Source organism: Oncorhynchus kisutch, linkage group LG4, assembly GCF_002021735.2.
Source record: "Oncorhynchus kisutch isolate 150728-3 linkage group LG4, Okis_V2, whole genome shotgun sequence".
NCBI lineage: Eukaryota > Metazoa > Chordata > Actinopteri > Salmoniformes > Salmonidae > Oncorhynchus > Oncorhynchus kisutch.
The window spans coordinates 27360030-27382708 of NC_034177.2; the positions used below are offsets into that span (position 1 = coordinate 27360030).

The following is a 22679-nucleotide window of genomic DNA, read 5'->3' on the forward strand; positions in this document are numbered from 1 at the left end:
TAATCATTTATTATATATATTATTTTTTTTGTAAGAAACTTGGATCAACATTATTTGGTCCGTAAAGTTTGACGAGCCATATCTGTGTATGGTCCAATATCATATTTAATATCATTACCTACCTTGCGGATCTGTTTGGACAATTTGCACATTCCGATCAAAATGACTGTTAATATCATCACCCCTTTTGAGTTTCTTTGCCCATGAGAAAAGTATATTTCATCCCCCCAGTCCTTTTTCCACACAACTTTATCTCCATTTTTTGAATGAGTTTCCTGTAAACAACAAATATTACATAGCATCTTTTTAAGCCAGGTAAATATTGTTCATCTTTTATTATTATCTGCTAAACCATTACAATTCCATTACAATTCCACTCCAACTTCCGGCGCCGACAGAGATGGCCGCCTCGCTTCGCGTTCCTAGGAAACTATGCAGTTTTTTGTTTTTTTACGTGTTATTAATGTTATTTCTTACATTAGTACCCCAGGTCATCTTAGGTTTCATTACATACAGTCGAGAAGAACTACTGAATATAAGATCAGCGCCAACTCACCATCAGTACGACCAAGAATATGTTTTTTGCGACGCAGATCCTGTGTTCTGCCTTACAAACAGGACAACGGAGTGGATTCCATGCAGCGACCCAAAAAACGACTCCGAAAAAGAGGGAAACGAGGCGGTCTTCTGGTCAGACTCCGGAGACGGGCACACCGTGCACCACTCCCTAGCATTCTTCTTGCCAATGTCCAGTCTCTTGACAACAAGGTTGATGAAATCCGAGCAAGGGTAGCATTCCAGAGGGACATCAGAGACTGCAACGTTCTTTGCTTCACGGAAACATGGCTCACTGGAGAGACGCTATCCGAGGCGGTGCAGCCAACGGGTTTCTCCACGCATCGCGCCGACAGAAACAAACATCTTTCTGGTAAGAAGAGGGGCGGGGGCGTATGCCTTATGGCTAACGTGACATGGTGTGATGAAAGAAACATACAGGAACTCAAATCCTTCTGTTCACCTGATTTAGAATTCCTCACAATCAAATGTAGACCGCATTATCTACCAAGAGAATTCTCTTCGATTATAATCACAGCCGTATATATCCCCCCCCGAGCAGACACATCGATGCCTCTGAACGAACTTTATTTAGCTCTCTGCAAACTGGAAACGATTTATCCGGAGGCTGCATTCATTGTAGCTGGGGATTTTAACAAGGCTAATCTGAAAACAAGACTCCCTAAATTTTATCAGCATATCGATTGCGCAACCAGGGGTGGAAAGACCTTGGATCATTGTTACTCTAACTTCCGCGACGCATATAAGGCCCTGCCCCGCCCCCCTTTCGGAAAAGCTGACCACGACTCCATTTTGTTGATCCCTGCCTACAGACAGAAACTAAAACAAGAGGCTCCCACGCTGAGGTCTGTCCAACGCTGGTCCGACCAAGCTGACTCCACACTCCAAGACTGCTTCCATCACGTGGACTGGGACATGTTTCGTATTGCGTGAGATAACAATATTGACGAATACGCTGATTCGGTGTGCGAGTTCATTAGAAAGTGCGTTGAAGATGTCGTTCCCATAGCAACGATTAAAACATTCCCTAACCAGAAACCATGGATTGATGGCAGCATTCGTGTGGAACTGAAAGCGCGAACCACTGCTTTTAATCAGGGCAAGGTGTCTGGTAACATGACCGAATACAAACAGTGCAGCTATTCCCTCCGCAAGGCTATCAAACAAGCTAAGCGTCAGTACAGAGACAAAGTAGAATCTCAATTCAACGGCTCAGACACAAGAGGCATGTGGCAGGGTCTACAGTCAATCACGGACTACAGGAAGAAATCCAGCCCAGTCACGGACCAGGATGTCTTGCTCCCAGGCAGACTAAATAACTTTTTTGCCCGCTTTGAGGACAATACAGTGCCACTGACACGGTCTGTAACGAAAACATGCGGTCTCTCCTTCACTGCAGCCGAGGTGAGTAAGACATTTAAACGTGTTAACCCTCGCAAGGCTGCAGGCCCAGACGGCATCCCCAGCCGCGCCCTCAGAGCATGCGCAGACCAGCTGGCCGGTGTGTTTACGGACATATTCAATCAATCCCTATACCAGTCTGCTGTTCCCACATGCTTCAAGAGGGCCACCATTGTTCCTGTTCCCAAGAAAGCTAAGGTAACTGAGCTAAACGACTACCGCCCCGTAGCACTCACATCCGTCATCATGAAGTGCTTTGAGAGACTAGTCAAGGACCATATCACCTCCACCCTACCTGACACCCTAGACCCACTCCAATTTGCTTACCGCCCAAATAGGTCCACAGACGATGCAATCTCAACCACACTGCACACTGCCCTAACCCATCTGGACAAGAGGAATACCTATGTGAGAATGCTGTTCATCGACTACAGCTCGGCATTCAACACCATAGTACCCTCCAAGCTCGTCATCAAGCTCAAGACCCTGGGTCTCGACCCCGCCCTGTGAAACTGGGTACTGGACTTCCTGACGGGCCGCCCCCAGGTGGTGAGGGTAGGCAACAACATCTCCTCCCCGCTGATCCTCAACACCGGGGCCCCACAAGGGTGCGTTCTGAGCCCTCTCCTGTACTCCCTGTTCACCCACGACTGCGTGGCCACGCACGCCTCCAACTCAATCATCAAGTTTGCGGACGACACAACAGTGGTAGGCTTGATTACCAACAACGACGAGACGGCCTACAGGGAGGAGGTGAGGGCCCTCGGAGTGTGGTGTCAGGAAAATAACCTCACACTCAACGTCAACAAAACTAAGGAGATGATTGTGGACTTCAGGAAACAGCAGAGGGAACACCCCCCTATCCACATCGATGGAACAGTAGTGGAGAGGGTAGCAAGTTTTAAGTTCCTCGGCATACACATCACAGACAAACTGAATTGGTCAACTCACACAGACAGCATCGTGAAGAAGGTGCAGCAGCGCCTCTTCAACCTCAGGAGGCTGAAGAAATTCGGCTTGTCACCAAAAGCACTCACAAACTTCTACAGATGCACAATCGAGAGCATCCTGGCATCCTTCTCCGCCCTCAACCGTAAGGCTCTCCAGAGGGTAGTGAGGTCTGCACAACGCATCACCGGGGGCAAACTACCTGCCCTCCAGGACACCTACACCACCCGATGTTACAGGAAGGCCATAAAGATCATCAAGGACATCAACCACCCGATCCACTGCCTGTTCACCCCGCTATCATCCAGAAGGCGAGGTCAGTACAGGTGCATCAAAGCTGGGACCGAGAGACTGAAAAACAGCTTCTATCTCAAGGCCATCAGACTGTTAAACAGCCACCACTAACATTGAGTGGCTGCTGCCAACACACTGACAATGACACTGACTCAACTCCAGCCACTTTAATAATGGGAATTGATGGGAAATGATGTAAATATATCACTAGCCACTTTAAACAATGCTACCTTATATAATGTTACTTACTCTACATTATTCATCTCATATGCATACGTATATACTGTACTCTATATCATCGACTGCATCCTTATGTAATACATGTATCACTAGCCACTTTAACTATGCCACTTTGTTTACATACTCATCTCATATGTATATACTGTACTCGATACCATCTACTGTATCTTGCCTATGCTGCTCTGTACCATCACTCATTCATATATCCTTATGTACATATTCTTTATCCCCTTACACTGTGTATAAGAGAGTAGTTTTCGAATTGTTAGTTAGATTACTTGTTGGTTATTACTGCATTGTCGGAACTAGAAGCACAAGCATTTCGCTACACTCGCATTAACATCCGCTAACCATGTGTATGTGACAAATAAAATTTGATTTGATTTGACAATTATAACTGGCTATACTTATATCACAAATTACCATAATGAGATACAAGTTTCAAATCTATTTATCATAATATGTTTGTAAATGTACCATATTTATTGAGTGTCCATATACAGTGGGGCAAAAAAGTATTTAGTCAGCCACCAATTGTGCAAGTTCTCCCACTTAAAAAGATGAGAGAGGCCTGTAATTTCCATCATAGGTACACTTCAACTATGACAGACAAAATGGAGAAAAAATAAATTCATTAAAAAATAAATTCATAAAAAATCCTACAATGTGATTTTCTGGATTTTTTTCCCTCATTTTGTCTGTCATAGTTGAAGTGTACCTATGATGAAAATTACAGGCCTCTCTCACAAAGAGACGCGTACAAAGCTCTCCCTTGCCCTCCATTTGGTAAATTCGACCACAAATCTGCTTACAAGCAAAAATTAAAGCAGGAAGCACCAGTGACTCGGTCTATAAAAAAATGGTCAGATGAAGAAGATGCTAAAACTACAAGACTGCTTTGCTATCACAGACTGGAACATGTTCCGGGATTCTTCCGATGACATTGAGGAATACACCACATCAGTCTCTGGCTTTATCAATAAGTGCATTGAGAACGTCGTCCCCACAGTGACTGTACGTATATACCCCAACCAGAAGCCATGGATTACAGGAGCTTCAAATTCCTTGGTGTCCACATCAACAACAAACTAGATTGGTCCAAACACACCAAGATAGTCGTGAAGAGGGCACGACAAAGCCTATTCCCCCTCAGGAAACTAAAAAGATTTGGCATGGGTCCTGAGATCCTCAAAAGGTTCCAAAGCTGCAACATCGAGAGCATCCTGACCGGTTGCATCACTGCCTAGTATGGCAATTGCTCGGCCTCCGACCGCAAGGCACTTCAGAGGGTAGTGCGTACGGCCCAGTACATCACTGGGGCAAAGCTGCCTGCCATCCAGGACCTCTACACCAGGCGGTGTCAGAGGAAGGCCCTACAAATTATCAAAGACCCCAACCAGCCACCCCAGTCATAGACTGATCTCTCTGCTACCGCATGGCAAGCGGTACCGGAGTGCCAAGTCTAGACAAAAAAGGCTTCTCAACAGCTTTTACCCCCAAGCCATAAGACTCCTGAAAAGGTAACCAAATGGTTACCCGGACGATTTGCATTGTGTGCCCCCCCCAACCCGTCTTTTAGGCTGCTGCTATTCTCTGTTTATCTTATATGCATAGTCACTTTAACTATACATTCATGTACATACTACCTAAATTGGCCCGACCAACCAGTGATCCCGCACATTGGCTAACCGGGCTATCTGCATTGTGTCCCACCACGTGCCAACCCCTCTTTTTATGTTTCTGCTACTCTCTATTCATCAAATATATATAGTCACTTTAACGATACCTACATGTACATACTACCTCAACAAGCCTGACTAACAGGTGTCTGTATATAGCCTTGTTACTCTTTTTTCAAATGTCAATTAACAGTTGTTTTATTTCTTTCCTTACATACACACACACACACACACACACACACACACACACACACACACACACACACACACACACACACACACACACACACACCTTTTTTCCCCCGCACCATTGGTTAGAGCCTGTAAGTAAGCATTTCACTGTAAGGTCTACACCTGTTGTATTCGGCGCACATGACAAATAAACTTTGATTTGAAGTAACCCTCCAATTGTTCTCCACTATTCCACCCACCCAATACATTATCACTGCATATTGGCTATACTTGAATTGCCCTGCCAAAGTTCTTCTCATACCATTTTAAAAATTATATTTAAAACAACGTAAGGATATGATCACACTGGTAATAGATCATTTGTTGTATTACTTGTGAGGCACAGCTGAGTGAGCATAATAAAACCTTGTTTTTTTACTGGACTGATGGCTTGCATCTGATGGTCAGTCTGAGGGGAGGGAGGGAGCAACAGTGAGGCTACCGCTCATCCGACTCACTGTCCCCTCTGCTCTGCCTCCCTCTGCTGAGAAAAGGGGACACAGTCTTCCAGCTGATGGCGTAACTCACTGCATTATTTCTGCCTCATGCACCAATTCATGTTGTTACTGCTATGTTCAGAGAAAGTTAAATATTCCTTGATATTATTAAAAAAGACACAATCCACTAATGATAACTACGCAAGCTTATAGGAACACTTTGCTACACTCATTCATTGCAGCTGCAGTACTTGTTGTAGCGTGAGTGGAAGTAGGGAGAATGTTCAACACTTTTATAAGCCATAATATGCATAAAGAAACGCAATGGTTTATAGTTATTTTTGTTACCTAAATGTTTGGTGATTGACGATCAACTGGTTGGTGACTACTGCCCTAACCAATACAAAACATTTTTTTTAAATCACACAAAGGAGCACAAAAAGGATGCCTCTTCAGCACAAACTTAACCACCATCTGAAAGAACTTCCACACATGCACACACCCTACAGGCAGGCAGATGTGATGCCTCAGGTCATGTGAACCAACCTGTGACATTTTTAACACCCCCACATTCCTCCACACCTTAAAATGGCTGCTAAAAAGCTGTGTGTGTGTGTGTTTGTGTGTGTGTGCATCAATCACTGTGTGTGCACACTGGTTGCTATTGTGCACACAGAGACTGTCAACTCTCTCCGGTCACAGCTCCCCACACAAATCACTGTCACAATGTATTCACTTTCCAGTGTCCCAGTTACAGCCTGTCCTCAGCCCTGCCAGATAACGTTAGACCTGTGTGATCTCACTCTCCTTAGCCAATGTGAGTAAGATATTTTAACAGGTTAAAATTCACAAGGCCGCAGGACCAGATGGATTACTAGGACGCACACTCAGAGCATGCGCTGATCAGCTGGCAAGTATCTTCACTTTTCAAACTCTCCTTAATCCGGTCTGTAATACCTACATGTTTCAAGCATACCACCACAGTCCCTGTGCCCAAGAACGCCAAGGTAACCTGTCTAAATGACTATCACCCAATGGCACTCAAATCTGTAGTCATGAAATGGTTTGAAAGGATAGTCATGGCTCATATCATCCAAGACACTGTGGACCCACTCCAATTCGCATAGCACCCCAACAGATCCACAGACGACGCAATCTCTATTGCACTCCACATTGCCCTCTCCCATCTGGATAAGAGGAACACCTACAGTTGAAGTCGGAAGTTTACAAACACTTAGGTTGGAGTCATTAAAACTCATTTTTCAAACACTCCACAAATGTATTGTTAACAAACTATAGTTTTGGCAAATCGGTTAGGACATCTACTGTGTGCATGACAAGTAATTTGTCCAACAATTGTTTACATACAGATTATTTCACTTATAATTCACTGTATTACAATTCCAGTGGGTCAGATGTTTACATACACTAAGTTGACTGTACCTTTAATCAGCTTGGAAAATTCCAGAACATGATGTCATGGCTTTAGAAGCTTCTGATAATTGAATCATTTGAGTCAATTGGAGGGGCACCTGTAGATGCATTTCAAGGCCTACCTTCAAACTCAGTGCCTCTTTGCTTGACATCATGAGAAAATCAAAAGAAATCAGCCAAGACCTCAGAGAAAAAAATTGTAGACCTCCACAAGTCTGGTTCATCCTTGGGAGCAATTTCCAAACGCCTGAAGGTACCACGGTCATCTGTACAAACAATAGTACGCAAGTATAAATACCATGGGACCACACAGCCATCATACCGCTCAGGAAGGAGATGCGTTTGTACTTTGGTGCGAAAATTGCAAATCAATCTCAGAACAACAGCAAAGAACCCTGTGAAGATGTTGGAGGCAACAAGTACAAAAGTATCTATATCTAATGCTTGCATCAGTTACCTGATGTGGAATAGAGCTCTGTGTAGTCAAGGCTCTATGTAGTACTGTGCGTCTCCCATAGTCTGTTGTGGACATGGAGACTGTGAAGAGACCTCTGGTGGCATGACTAGAGCCTGTAGGACCCGCCTTGTTGAAAGTGCTGAGAAGGCAGAGCAGCACAATATTATGGACAGACTACTCCCCATCTTAGCTACTGATATATCAATATGTTTTGACCATGACCGTTTACAATCCAGGATTACGCCAAGCAGTTTAGTCACCTCTGTACCTCTTTGTTAAGCGTTGCAGTAATTTCGGTCACTGTAGTAGCTGACGTGCATAGTGTTGAGTCTTCCGCATACATAGACACACTGGCTTTACTCAGTCAGCTGCCCTGGGGAATTCCTGATTCTACCATCATTATGTTGGAGAGGCTTCCATTTGGTATACTGATATTTTATTAGGATCCCCATTAGCTGTTGTAAAAACAGTAGCTACTCTTCCTGGGGTCCACACAAAACATGAAACATGACATAATACAGAACATTAATAGACAACAGCTCAAGGACAGAATGACATAAATATATTTTTGCTCCAAAAGGCACATAGCCTACATATCAATAAAAACACACATATCTAGCTCAAATAGAGGAGAGGTGGCTGTGCCGTGAGGATGTTTTTTGAAACCAGGTTTGCTGTTCAATTGAGCAATATGAGATGGAACGGAGTTGGCTCTATATAATGACTATATAATACCGTACGCTTTATTGAATTTGTTCTGGATTTGGGGACTGTGAAAGGACCCCTGGTGGCATGTCTGGTGTGGTAAGTGTGTGTGTCAGAGCTGTGTGTAAGTTGACTATGCAAACAATTTGGGATTGTAAAGACATTAATGTTTCTTATAAAAAGAAGAAGTGATGCAGTCAGTCTCTCCTCAACTCTAAACCAAGACAGACTAGCATGCATAGTACTTAAATCAGCCCTCGGATTACAATGAATAGCAAGACATGCTGCTCTGTTCTTGGCCAGCTTGAGCTTAACTAGGTCTTTCCTTGCAGTACTCGACCATACGACTGGACAATAACCAAGACAAGACCAAACTTGAGCCTGCAGGACTTGCTTCTTAGAATGTGGTGTCAAAAAAGCAGATCATCTCTTTATTACAGACATACCTCTCCACATCTTTACATCTTTGACCATGACAGTTTACAATTTAAGGTAATGACAAGTAATTTAGTCTCCTCAACTTGTTTAAGAGCCATACCATTCATTACCAGATTCAACTGAGGACCAGTTTATTACTGTTCACCAATTCCAAAACAGGCTGCAACTCTTTGTTAAGGGTTTCAGTGACTTCAATAGCTGTGGTTAATGATACACATATGCTTTGTTTATTGCCAATGGCAGGTCATTGGTAAAAATAGAAAAGAGTAGAGGGCCTAGAGAGCTGTCCTGCGGTACACCACACTTTACATGTTTGACATTAGAGAAGCTTCCATTAAAGAACACCTATTGAGTATTGATTAGATACAGTGCCTTGCAAAAGTATTCATCTCCCTCTGTGTTTTTCCTATTTTGTTGCATTACAACCTGTAATTTAAATGTACTTTTATTTGGATTTCATGTAATGGACATACACAAAATATTCCACATTGGTGAAGTAAAATGAAAAAGATTACTTGTTTAAAAAAAAAATGTTAAACTGAAAAGTGGTGCTTGCATGTGTATTCCCCTATGAAGCCCCTAAATAAGATCTGGTGCAACCAATTACGTTCAGAAGTCACATAATTAATTAAATAAAGCCCACCTGTGTGCAAAGTGTCACATGATCTCAGTATATATACACACCTGTTCTGAAAGGCCCCAGAGCCTGCAACACCACTAAGCAAGGGGCACCACCAAGCAAGCAGCACTTTGAAGACCAAAGAATTATCCAAACCGGTCAGGGACAAAGTTGTGGAGAAGTACAGATCAGGGTTGAGTTATAAAAAAATATCCGAAACGTTGAACATCCCACGGAGCAGCATTAAATACATTATTAAAAAAATGTAAAGAATATGGCACCACAACAAACCTGCCAAGAGACGGCCGCTCACCACAGTGAAGCATGGTGGTGGCATTATCATACTGTGGGGATGTTTTTTGTAATCGGCAGGGACTGGGAAACTCGTCAGAATTGAAGGAATGATGGATGGGAAATTCTTGTCTTCCAGAGATTTGAGACTGGGACAGAGGTTGACCTTCCAGCAGGACAATGAACCAAAGCATACTGCTAAAGCAACACTCCAGTGGTTTAAGGGGAAACATTTAAATGTCTTGGAATGGCCTAGTCAAAGCACAGACCTAAATCCAATAGAGAATCTGTGGTATGACTTAAAGATTGCTGTACACCAGCGGAACCCATCAGCGGAGCCAGAGCAGTTTTGCCTTGAAGAATGGACAAATATCCCAGTGGTAGATGTGCCAAGCTTATAGAGACATACCCCAAGAACCTGTAGCCATATTACTTCAACAGTGTTTAACATGAGATCTTCTCTAATCTTTACAGGAATGTGGTTCTGAATATAAACAGCAACACCACCACTGGCATTTCTGTCTCTTCTGTAAATGTTATAACCTTGTATTGCTACCACTGACTCATCAAAGGTATTGTTTAACTGAGTTTCAGAGATACTATCATGTTATTTATGTTAGTGCAGGGGGGGCTGCACACAGTAGACTTCCTACTAGGGCACACGGCCTCAGTGCTAACAGCATAAATCTGGTTCATGATTGCTACATACAATAGCTGTAGGATCAGCAGAGGCATTCAGGGCAGTTAGAGGGACATACATTAAGTTACTTACATTGCGTCTACCAATGCCCCATGGTATAATGTACATTTGCTAAAGCATTATGATAACTCAGCGACACAATGGTAGGGATTAGCTGAGCTGGGCTTGAGGCATTGATAAGTCATTGTTTCAACGCAGCCTTATAATGCTGTGAAAGGATCCAGGAACCCAAATGATTTGGGTGGATACCAACCCCCTTATAAAATGTGTTTTGTTTCCAAAAGGTATCAAAATTGTCAACAAAAGTTACACCCATTAAGCTGCAATAATCACATAGCCAGTTGTGAAGAGAAAGAATCCTGCTAAAGCCTTCAATGCCACGATTCAGAGAGGGCCCAGGGCCAGATATGATAGGTCTTTTATTAGTGTCTAGCAGAGAGTCAATCAGCTCTTTGAAATCCAGTTTCAACTGTTCAGAGCTGCCCTTCATAATGTCATTAAAACCGACATTGACTACGATACAATCAATGTCCATGTGCTGGCATAGTACATTCGGTAGCAGCGTAGTAATGTCATTTACTCGAGCTCTGAGATAGGACACTGTTTGTGCACCAGAAACAGTCAATTTATTACCATGGAGCTGCCCAAAATCACAGCTGGCGAGAAGGATGAGGAAATCCACCCACTCCCAGGCTTCACAGGATGGTGCCTCCAACAGTTGGAGAAGCCCCGCTCAATCCAGCGCAGGGATGGAAGGTTGCCGACATCGACTTCGAAAACGTAGGGGAAGAAGTAGGAGTAGTTACAGCGGCCGCAGACACAGGTACCCCCAGCGACAAAGGTGCAGGAAGATCAGTGTCCAGGGCGGTAAAACTATTTGTTGTTTGTATCAGCGCCGGGCATTTCATTGGGAGTGTAGACTGCTTTGCAGGAGGCCGCTGTCTTCGGCTTTCACGGCTCGTGACATGCGACCATCGTTGATTGCCATTCTCCTCTCCTGCCATTCTCCTCTTGCTGTGACGCTATCAGATGGTGGAGGAGAGGCAGGAGATTGCTCCCCTGGCGAAGGAACTCCGGGCAACACCGGCCACTCGGATAACGACAGGACGGAGATGCTTCCAACAAGCGCAAACGCCGTCCAGCCACAGGCGTAGAAAAGGTAAACATTCCACTCTGTGTTTTCTCCCGTTTCTTACGTAAGCTGGCGACCTGCATGATCAAGATACCTCAAGCCTATAATCCTAGGCAAGCAAACAATTGCTGCATTGGAACTCTGAGTGATCCAGTATGACACGAAACAAAGCATAGTAGATACAGCTTTAAAAAAATGTATTTAACCAGGAAGGGCTCATTGAGATTAAAATCGCTTTTTCAAGAGCGCCCTGGCCAAGATAGGCAGCACCAAGTCATTACAAAAGAAATTACAAACAGACAACATGAAAAACTACAAGTAATCTAGTAAAAAACATTGAACTCACAAGAGTATAACAAAATCAAAAACAGCTAATTAAAAACATTGACAGGTCAGGGAATCAGTCTCAAGATCATTCATCAGTGATTTAAAAACAGCAATCGAGACAAGATCTTCCAGTTTAAAAGTATTTTGTAAGGCGTTCCAAGACGATGGCGCAGAGTACATAAAATCCCTTTTACCAAATTCAGTTCGGACATTTGGAACAGTTAGCAGGATAAAATCCATCAAACGAAGAGAGTACCCACCACATTTCTGAACATTAAAAATGCACAAATAAAAAGGTAGTAAACCCAAAATGGCTTTGTAAATGAAAGTATACCAGTGACTGAGCCCACGAGTGACTAGAGAAGGCCAATTTCTTGTCCTGGAATCCCGCTTAACTGACAGGTTAAAGTCTGCTTGAAAGAGCTGCTAACCTAGCAGCTTCTACAGAGCTGGAACCGTTCATTTACTTCTCCAGACAAAGAGGGTTCCATAGGAACACTTATCTGGGACTAATTTCATTAGCTTGATGGCTAGTGTTAGCAGCTTAGCTAGGTTAGCAGCTCTTTCAAGCAGACTTTAACCTGTCAGTTAAGCAGGATTACGGGACAAGAAATTGCGGTCCTAGCTGTTAAAAGCTAACCACTTCACGTAATCCATGCAAAAACAAGTTCGGAGTTTGGAACTTGAAGCTCTCATTAAGTTTGTTGACGACCCAAAAGGTGGTAGGCCTGATCACCAACAACTATGAGAAATCCTATAGAAAGGAGGTCCTTGACCAGGCAGTGAGGTGCCAGGACAACAACTTTTCCTTCAACGTCAGCAAGACAAAGGAGCTGATCATGGACTACAGGAAATGGATGGCGGAGCACGCCCCCAAACACAGGCTGTAGTGGAGCGGGTTGAGAGCTTCAACTTCCTCGATGTCCACATCACAAAGAAATGAACATGGTCCACGACAATGCCTCTTCCCCCCCAGGAGGCTGAAAAGATGTGGCATGTGCCCTTGTTCCTCAAAAAGTTCAATAGCTGCACCATTGAGAGCATCTTGACAGGCTGCATCACCGCCTGGTATGGCAACTGCTTGGCATCCGACCGCAAGGCACTACAGAGGGTAGTGTGTAAAGCCCAGTACATCACTGGGGCCGAGCTCCTTGCCATCCAGGACCTCTATACCAGGCGGTGTCAGAGGAAGGACCTAAAAATGGTCAAAGACTCCAGCCACCCAAGTCGTAAACTGTTCTCTCTTCTACCGCATGGCAAGCGGTAACGATGCACCAAGTCTGGAACCAACAGAACCCTGAACAATTTCTACCCCCAAGCCATAAGACTGCTAAATACTTAGTTAAATAATTAACCAATAGCTACCCAGACAATCTGCATTGACTCTTTTGACTCATCACATGTGCTGCTGCTACTGTTTATTATCCATCTTGTTGCCTAGTCACTTTATCCCTAGCTATATGTACATATCTACCTCAATTACCTCATACCTCTACACATCACCTTGGTACTGATACCCCGTGTATAAAGCCAAGTTAATGTTAATTATTGTGTCTTTATTCCTTGTGTTATTATTTTTCTACTATTTCTCTATAGTAAGCATTTCACTATTAGTCTACACCTGTTGTTTACGAAGCATGTAACAAATAAAATAGTATTTGATATGTCGCGGTTACTGATCTTTATCTATCCTGTTGCCTAGTCATGTTACCCCTACCTTTACACTGAGTATACATAGAAAAAAACTGACCAGGTGAATCCAGGTGAAAATTATGATCCCTTATTGATGTCACCTGTTAAATCCACTTCAAATCAGTGTAGATGAAGGGGAGATGACAGGTTAAAGTAGGATTTTGAAGCCTTGAGACATGGATTGTATATGAGTGCCATTCAGAGGGTGAATGGGCAAGACAGAATATTTGTGCTTTTGGGCTATGGTAGTTATGTAATGGGTTATGGTAGTAGGTGCCAGGCGCACCGGTTTGTTTCAGAAACTGCAACGCTGCTAGGTTTTTCATGCTCAACAGTTTCCCATCCAAAATGGTCCATCACCCAAAGGATATCAAGCCAACTTGACACAACTGTGGGAAGCATTGGAGTCAACATGGGTCAGCATCCCTATGGAACGCTTGACACCTTGTAGAGCCCATGCCAATGATTGGCTCCCGGGAGCTAGTGCTTGGATGCACAGCCTTTAGTCAAGACAAATGCTTCTTGAAGCCATCGATTTAATTGCTGCAGCTTTCTACTGGCAATTTGGCCCACTTTTCAGTAGCAAACTGCTCTAATTATTCAAGGTTTTAGGGGTGCCCTCCAACAACTGCAGTTTTCAGATCTCGCAGTCCAGTGCGTCTTCTTGATCCATTCCAGTTTTTTCAGGTGTGTTTGGGTTATTGTCCTGCTGGAAGACTAACAACCTTAGACCAACAAGCCCTAGTTTTTGGACACTGTGTTGAACATTGCACTCCAAAAAACCTTGATAATCTGCTGATGTCATTATGTCTTCCACGTTCAAGGCTCCCAGTACCAGGAGCACCAAAGCAACTCAACAGCACACTCAACCAGGCAAACAAACACTCACCCAAATACACATACACACAAATGTACACACAGAGTAAATGAGTTACATGTTGACCAAACCGGCTCCGCTCGTGCGTCCACATGTTGATTTTGTCTATTTCTACCAGACGTGTTCATGACATGCAGACTAACATACCAAAACCAACTACTGTATATTATTTGGGGACAGGTCAAAACAACACAAACATTCCTGGACATTTAGTTAGCTTGCTGTTGCTAGCTAATTTGTCCTGGGTATTTTTTGTTGTTGTGCTGGATCTTTGTAGATGGGAGAGGCAGGACATGCAGCACTTCAAGCGTCTAAAATTTAACCAAGTTCTATTTTTGCGCCTGGCTACAGCAGACAGTTATTGATATGCGCGAGCAGTTAGGATAAAATTATTGATTCACATGTGTACATTCATTTTGCAACATGCACGCAATGCGGTCGGTTTAGTCAGCATGTTAGTGTTCCTGTTTAAACCCAGTGTAACTGATAGGAGTGAGTTACTCACTGGGAACCATTTTGTGCCTCGCAGAGATGCTTCAACTTTAAGAATGTTCTCACAGTATCCCCGGGGAGAGTGGATAGTTCCTCCAGATGTCTGTGGCCATGAGGAGAGCATGCTGGACCCCTAAAACACATATGCACAAAGGCTCCCTGTTAGGGGTTCACCCAGCTGCTCCTCACCCTCTCCAGCAGACCCAGGCCAGGAGGAAGTCCTTGAAAGGATAATACACTTCCTGCCCATTTAAAGGCCATTGGCAGACCTCCTCTCACAGCTCAAGACTAATAGAAAAACCATGCAATTTCCCCAAATCTGACTTGATATGGATAACCTCTTGACCTTTTACGGTGGACATTTGTGTAGAAAAAGAGAGGTGATGACAAGGTAAATCACAATTAGGGAAGAAGAGGGGGACTCGTTGAGTCCCATGGTCACCCTGGGGTGATTTAGTGCTTCCAACCCCTACTAAACATTGTGTTTGAGCTACAGACTTCTGGGTTATTGTATTTGTCTATTTCTTCTGTATACATGGATACCAACCATTAGCTTGTGAGATTAATAGGGGGTGAGCTAGAGTGGGGTTAGTGAGACAAGGGCGGATCCCGAAATGAGATCTCACAAAAACGTCTGTTAACGATTTGAGCTACAAACTGTTATGACCCCACTATGAAAAGCTGAGACTCTCACGAACACACAAATGAAGCACACAAGCCACACAAGAGTCAATAGAAGGTAATGGGTTCTTCTACTTTGAAGATGATATGAAATCCCAGGACATAGTATAATACTGTAATAAGCTCACATAGTTGCTGTCACAATCTCCAAATCTCCCACTGAGCAAAACATTTTATAAGGTGGTGTAACCATGAGGTTAAAGGCTATACAATGGACATGTAATGAGAGACTGGAGTGAAGGTTTTAAAGGGATTTTCTTGACCGATTCATGTGCATCTGTGGAATCTTTAGGTGAAGAACATGCAAGAGCATCTCAGTTTGTTTCCCTTCACAAATTTCTACCAAGAAGCATAACAGAATGCTCCCTATGCTGTCAGTTTCTGATGTTTTTAGGTCATCATGGTACACTCTTAGAAGCCTCTTGGCTCTAGACTACAAAACACCCTGTGCTGTGCTGTCATACTGGTGTGTCAGATAACAGAGGAGAGTGAATGAGTGGGGGGGGGGACCAGTGAAACTGTGTGTTTAGTGTTCCCCAACACAGAATCAATATTACCTCACTGGTCACCCGACTGGGCAGAGTGTACACACACCAAACAGAGGGCTGCTTCTCTATGGGTGCCTACGACAAGCTCCTCAACAGTTACTAGGACACCACAGAACTCTACCTAAACCTAAACATAGAGACCTCAAAATAAGATATGGCACACAGCTTTATGGATGGTGGTGCTTGTACAGCAGGTTTCTATAAAGAGTTCTCATTAGTATGTGTGGATGCTCTTTGTTCTGCAGCTTAAAGACGGTAGTAGGCCTTTTAGCACACTCTCATTACAAACATAGCAATGTGTACCACTCATACATAACCTATGGTGGAGAGATGCATCTGATAGCCCTGCTGAAGCATAACACCATGACTGGTCCTTCACTTGGGTGTTCATGTTCCTAAATCCACGCATCTTCCCCACCTCTCTCCCTCTTCACTGACAACTCCTCAGACTCATCATCCATAATCTCTGCTCTATTATTACTCATTCACACGCCTCCTCTCTCCCTGGTCACTACTGCTGCTGCCTCTGACCCCACTTACCCCCCTGACCCCTCACCCCTGGAGGCTTCTCTCAGAGCTCTAAGGGAGGTGGGAAACATAAGCGAGCTACAGAGTACCAGAGGATGGTCAGCAGCATGCAGTCCAATGAGAAGCGGGAGACCGACTGTTTTGAAAAGCTGTGAATCCCTTTGTGCCAAAATTGACTACAAAGTGTAAATAGGATTATTTTGGTGGTAAAGTCAGTCCTCTCTAAAATGGTGTTTGGAACATCTGTACATTACACTGGGTAAAAGAGAGTTGGGTTTTGATTTGATGATGTCCATTTGCCCACTAACATGGGGTGAACAGCTGTAGTGATTGCTCTCTATCCAACAGCATAGTGAGACAGACCTTCCCAGCAGCTCCCACTGTTTACATAAGGCAATACATAAGGTTGCACGTTTCTTAACTTGACAAATACTGCACTAAACACCATAGTTAGATGTCAAATAGCGCAACTAGAACATCCACGTCCAAAATATAAAAATTCATCAGATTTCTTGAGTTATCTTAGATTTCTTCTGGGGATTTTGAGGAAGTGAAATAGGCTTCCGCGTCTAGTGTCTCATGGGGGACACAAATCATTAACCAAATGTGGAATCGATCAGGAAACACACCACGAAGACTAAAATCGTATTTTTCTAACGAACAACAGAAAAACACACGTGCTAATCGGCATGTTCAGTGGCTCTTTAAAAAGGGGAATTACGCCACTTATCAACCTCATACTCATAATCTCCAGCACCAAACCAGTGTCTACATATGTGAGAACAGAGCATTTCTATAATCTGTGGTTAAAATGATATGAAACGTCCTAAAGAAATGATCCCCCTTGACATTACAGGGTAGGATTAAAAATACATTTTCAAAATCTGGAACGAGTTTCTAGCCAAAGGGAGGGTATTTGATGATGTCATCATTGTTTTTACTTTTTATTAGAAATGTGCTTTTTTTTCAAATATGTTGACAGTATTATGCTGGAAATAACGAACAGGAGGCTGAAAAGTGGTGGAGTTGGCCTTTCAGATCAAACAGAGACGAGCAAAGAGTGAAAAAAATACAAAAAATAAAGAATTCATAAGAATGTTCTGATCTGGGAGCAAAGAGTTCCAGTCAGGTTCAAACGCACACACACAGGGAAAAAACATGTGAGCGCACACACAAAATTGAGAAGTGACTTAAGTGTATGATAGCTTTCCTCACCATCTCTGTAATAACAATGAGTAGGTTTATTTTTAGGCCCCTGAGATTTCCCTCTACAATTAGAAAAGCAGGCCTCTAAGTTGAGAATATATTGCAGACATAATTGCTATCGCTCACACAAATGTGTGCGTGCGCACCCTCACTCACACTAATACAATCACACAGCGAACATAGGTGATACACACAAATATACAGGAAAAGATCAACAAAGGCAACTGCCCTGTTTTCCCAGCTCTGCTGGCCTCTTAACTTACACACCATAACACAGGCTTATTCATAGACAGCTACAGTCAGCAGGTATGATTTTAATTAGCGATCTTTTGTCATTCTCTTTCCTCCAGTCTTTTTTTTAGTACTTATATTTTATTATGTGAAGCACTTTGTTACTTGTATCGGAAAGCGCTATATACATAAAGTTATTATTACTACTGTGGCCTATAGAGAACAATGGTTCATTATTAATGTCATTGTTAACACACTCTCTCTGTGTTAATGACATTGAAATCATACATTAAAAGCATCTTTATAAAAGTATGTCTTCAGCAGGGATTAAAAAGAGGCACTGAATTTGCAAGCCTGGAAGACCATTCCAAAGCCTAGGGGCCCGGTCAATGTTCGTTTTCAGCCTAGACTTTGGAATCGTCACCAGTGTCCTAACAGGGATCTCAGGCTTCGTCCTGGTATATAGGGAGACAAAATATCAGAGATATTGGATTGGGCTAATCTTAGCCTTAAACGTGATTAATACCATTTTAAAATGTTTTCTAAAAGTGACTGGTAGCCAGCTAAAATATGTGTGATATGGTAGAAATGTCTGGTGCCTGTTAAAATCAGAGCTGCAGCATTTTCAACTAACTGTAGACAATGGGAGTGTATTTTTTACTGAGACATATACAAACAGTTACAGTCATCTAGACGTGAAGAAATGAAAGCATCTATATAGTTTATATACCGCTGTGTATATAAAGTGTGTGCAGAGATGTCATCAAGGCAAAGGGTGGCTATTTGAATCTTTTTTGGTTACTACAGGATTCCATGTGTGTTATTTCATAGTTTGATATTGTCACTATTATTCTACAATGTAGAAAATAGTACAAATAATAATAATAATAATACAAATAAAAAAATGAGTAGGAGTTCTAAACCGTTTAGTAGTGTATGTGGACACCCCTTCAAATGAGTAGGAGTTCTAAACCGTTTAGTAGTGTATGTGGACACCCCTTCAAATGAGTAGGAGTTCTAAACCGTTTAGTAGTGTATGTGGACACCCCTTCAAATGAGTAGGAGTTCTAAACCGTTTAGTAGTGTATGTGGACACCCCTTCAAATGAGTAGGAGTTCTAAACCGTTTAGTAATGTATGTGGACACCCCTTCAAATGAGTAGGAGTTCTAAACCGTTTAGTAGTGTATGTGGACACCCCTTCAAATGAGTAGGAGTTCTAAACCGTTTAGTAGTGTATGTGGACACCCCTTCAAATGAGTAGGAGTTCTAAACCGTTTAGTAATGTATGTGGACACCCCTTCAAATGAGTAGGAGTTCTAAACCGTTTAGTAGTGTATGTGGACACCCCTTCAAATGAGTAGGAGTTCTAAACCGTTTAGTAGTGTATGTGGACACCCCTTCAAATGAGTAGGAGTTCTAAACCGTTTAGTAGTGTATGTGGACACCCCTTCAAATGAGTAGGAGTTCTAAACCGTTTAGTAGTGTATGTGGACACCCCTTCAAATGAGTAGGAGTTCTAAACCGTTTAGTAGTGTATGTGGACACCCCTTCAAATGAGTAGGAGTTCTAAACCGTTTAGTAGTGTATGTGGACACCCCTTCAAATGAGTAGGAGTTCTAAACCGTTTAGTAGTGTATGTGGACACCCCTTCAAATGAGTGGATTCGGCTATTTCAGCAACACCCGTTCTTGACAGGTGTATAAAATTGAGCACACAGCCATGCAATCTCCATAAACACACATTGGCAGTAGAATGGCTTTACTGAAGAGCTCAATGACTTTCAACGTGGCACCGTCATAGGATGCCACCTTTCCAACTAGTCAGTTCATCAAATTTCTGCCCAGCTAGAGCTGCCCCGGTCAACTGTAAGTGCTGTTATTGTGAAGTGGAAACATCTAGGATCAATAATGGCTCAGCTGCGAAGTGGTAGGCCACAAAAACTCACAGAACGGGTCCGCCTAGTGCTGAAGCGCATAGCACAGAAAAATAGTCTGTCCAAGGTTGCAACACTCACTACTGAGTTCCAAACGTCCTCTGGAAGCAACGTCAGCACAAGAACTGTTCATCTGGAGCTTCATTAAATGGGTTTCCATGGCCGAGGAGCCACACACAAGCCTTAAGATCACTATGCGCAATGCCAAGCATCAGCTAGAGTGGTGTAAAACTCACCACCATTGGACTCTGGAGCAGTGAAAATGCATTCTCTGTAGTGATGAATCACGTTTCACCATCTGGCAGTCTGACAGATGAATCTGGGTTTGGTGGATGCCAGGAGAACACAACCTACCCCAATGCATAGTGCTAACTGTAAAGTGTGATGGTATGGGGCTGTTTTTCATGGTTCGGGCTAGACCCTTTAGTTCCAATGAAGGGAAATCTTAACGCTACAGCATACAATGATATTCAATGTTGTGCTTCCTACTTTGTGGTGATAGTTTGGGGAAGGCCCTTCCTGCTTCAGCATGACAATGCCCCCATGCACAAAGCGAAGTCCTTATAGAAATAGGTTGTCGAGATCAGTGTGGAAAAACTGGACTGTCCTGCACAGAGCCCTGACTTCAACCCCATCAAACACCTTTGGGATGAATTGGAACGCTGACTGAGAGCCAGGCTTAATCTCCCAACATCAGTGCCTGACCTCACTAATGCGCTTGTGGCTGAAGAGAAGCAAGTCCCCGCAGCAGTGGAAAGCCTTCCTAGAAGAGTGGAGGCTTTTATAGCAGCAAAGGGGAGACCAACTCCATATTAATGCCCATGATTTTGGAATGAGATGTTGGACAAGCAGGTGTCCACATAACTTTCAATTCAGGAAAACTTTACATGCAGCTCAAAGTTGAGGTCAGGGTCAAAGAAGAAACCAAGGTTTCTGGAAGAACTTTTTTGTCAGACATCCAGCATTTGATGTCGGCAAAACACTTGTGAAGGGTAGCTACGCTAGCTTAGTCACTGGGTCTGATTGGTAAATAAAGCTGTGCGTCATCAGCATAGCAGTGAAACTGAATGTTATGATTGCAGATGATGTCAAGCACGTACAGAGAAAAAAGGATGGGGCCCAGAATTGACCCGAGGGACATCATAGTGAATAGGTGGTGGGGACTCTACTGAGCCACCCATACTCACTGAGAAACGTCTGCCACATAAATATGACCGGAATCAGTTGAGGGCAACACCAGAGATTCCCACCCACCTCTCCAGCCGATGAACAAGGATGTTATGATCAATACAGGGTTTTCATTTGCCGGTAATAGCTGGCAGATAATTCAAATCCCATTTTGCAATAACGTTGTTGTTTTTTTGCCTATTGATGGAAATACCAGTCGAAGTAAATGCATTTGACTGGTCATGGTTATCATTCTACTCTATAGGATAATTCACATAATTTAGTGGAATGAAATTGGCGTGTGTGTAAAGTACATTCATTAAGTATCTTATTTATCACAGTCAGAGCTCTGGATAGTGGCCCGAGTTGGATGACCCTTCAAAACAATTTTTCCCAGTCAGAGCTAGTTTTTTGTTGAACACGCTGAAGTCAGAGATTTCCAAGCTCCCAGTTGTTTTGCATCAAACGGAAAACGGAAGGCAGCCTTAATTTATTTATTTTATTTTATTTTACCTTTATTTAACCAGGTAGGCAAGTTGAGAACAAGTTCTCATTTACAATTGCGACCTGGCCAAGATAAAGCAAAGCAGTTCGACAGATAAAACGACACAGAGTTACACATGGAGTAAAAACAAACATACAGTCAATAATGCAGTATAAACAAGTCTATATACAATGTGAGCAAATGAGGTGAGAAGGGAGGTAAAGGCAAAAAAGGCCATGATGGCAAAGTAAATACAATATAGCAAGTAAAATACTGGAATGGTAGTTTTGCAATGGAAGAATGTGCAAAGTAGAAATAAAAATAATGGGGTGCAAAGGAGCAAAATAAATAAATAAATAAAAATTAAATACAGTTGGGAAAGAGGTAGTTGTTTGGGCTAAATTATAGGTGGGCTATGTACAGGTGCAGTAATCTGTGAGCTGCTCTGACAGTTGGTGCTTAAAGCTAGTGAGGGAGATAAGTGTTTCCAGTTTCAGAGATTTTTGTAGTTCGTTCCAGTCATTGGCAGCAGAGAACTGGAAGGAGAGGCGGCCAAAGAAAGAATTGGTTTTGGGGGTGACTAGAGAGATATACCTGCTGGAGCGTGTGCTACAGGTGGGAGATGCTATGGTGACCAGCGAGCTGAGATAAGGGGGGACTTTACCTATCAGGGTCTTGTAGATGACATGGAGCCAGTGGGTTTGGCGACGAGTATGAAGCGAGGGCCAGCCAACGAGAGCGTACAGGTCGCAATGGTGGGTAGTATATGGGGCTTTGGTGATAAAACGGATTGCACTGTGATAGACTGCATCCAATTTGTTGAGTAGGGTATTGGAGGCTATTTTGTAAATGACATCGCCAAAGTCGAGGATTGGTAGGATGGTCAGTTTTACAAGGGTATGTTTGGCAGCATGAGTGAAGGATGCTTTG

At 43.1% G+C, this 22679-nt stretch overlaps 1 protein-coding gene across 2 annotated transcripts in view; it reads right to left on the reverse strand.

Moving 5' to 3' along the window:
* The window catches only part of cfdp1 (craniofacial development protein 1), a 69175-nt gene that overhangs the window by 24678 nt on the left and 21818 nt on the right, over positions 1-22679 (reverse strand). The window contains exon 6 of one of the 2 annotated variants that reach the window (XM_020480681.2): positions 14984-15103. The exons of the other annotated variant lie outside the window; for it this stretch is intronic. Within the exon in view, the coding sequence (XP_020336270.1) occupies positions 14984-15103 (120 nt within the window). The remainder of the gene's footprint in view (positions 1-14983; positions 15104-22679) is intronic. 2 annotated transcript variants of the gene reach the window in all.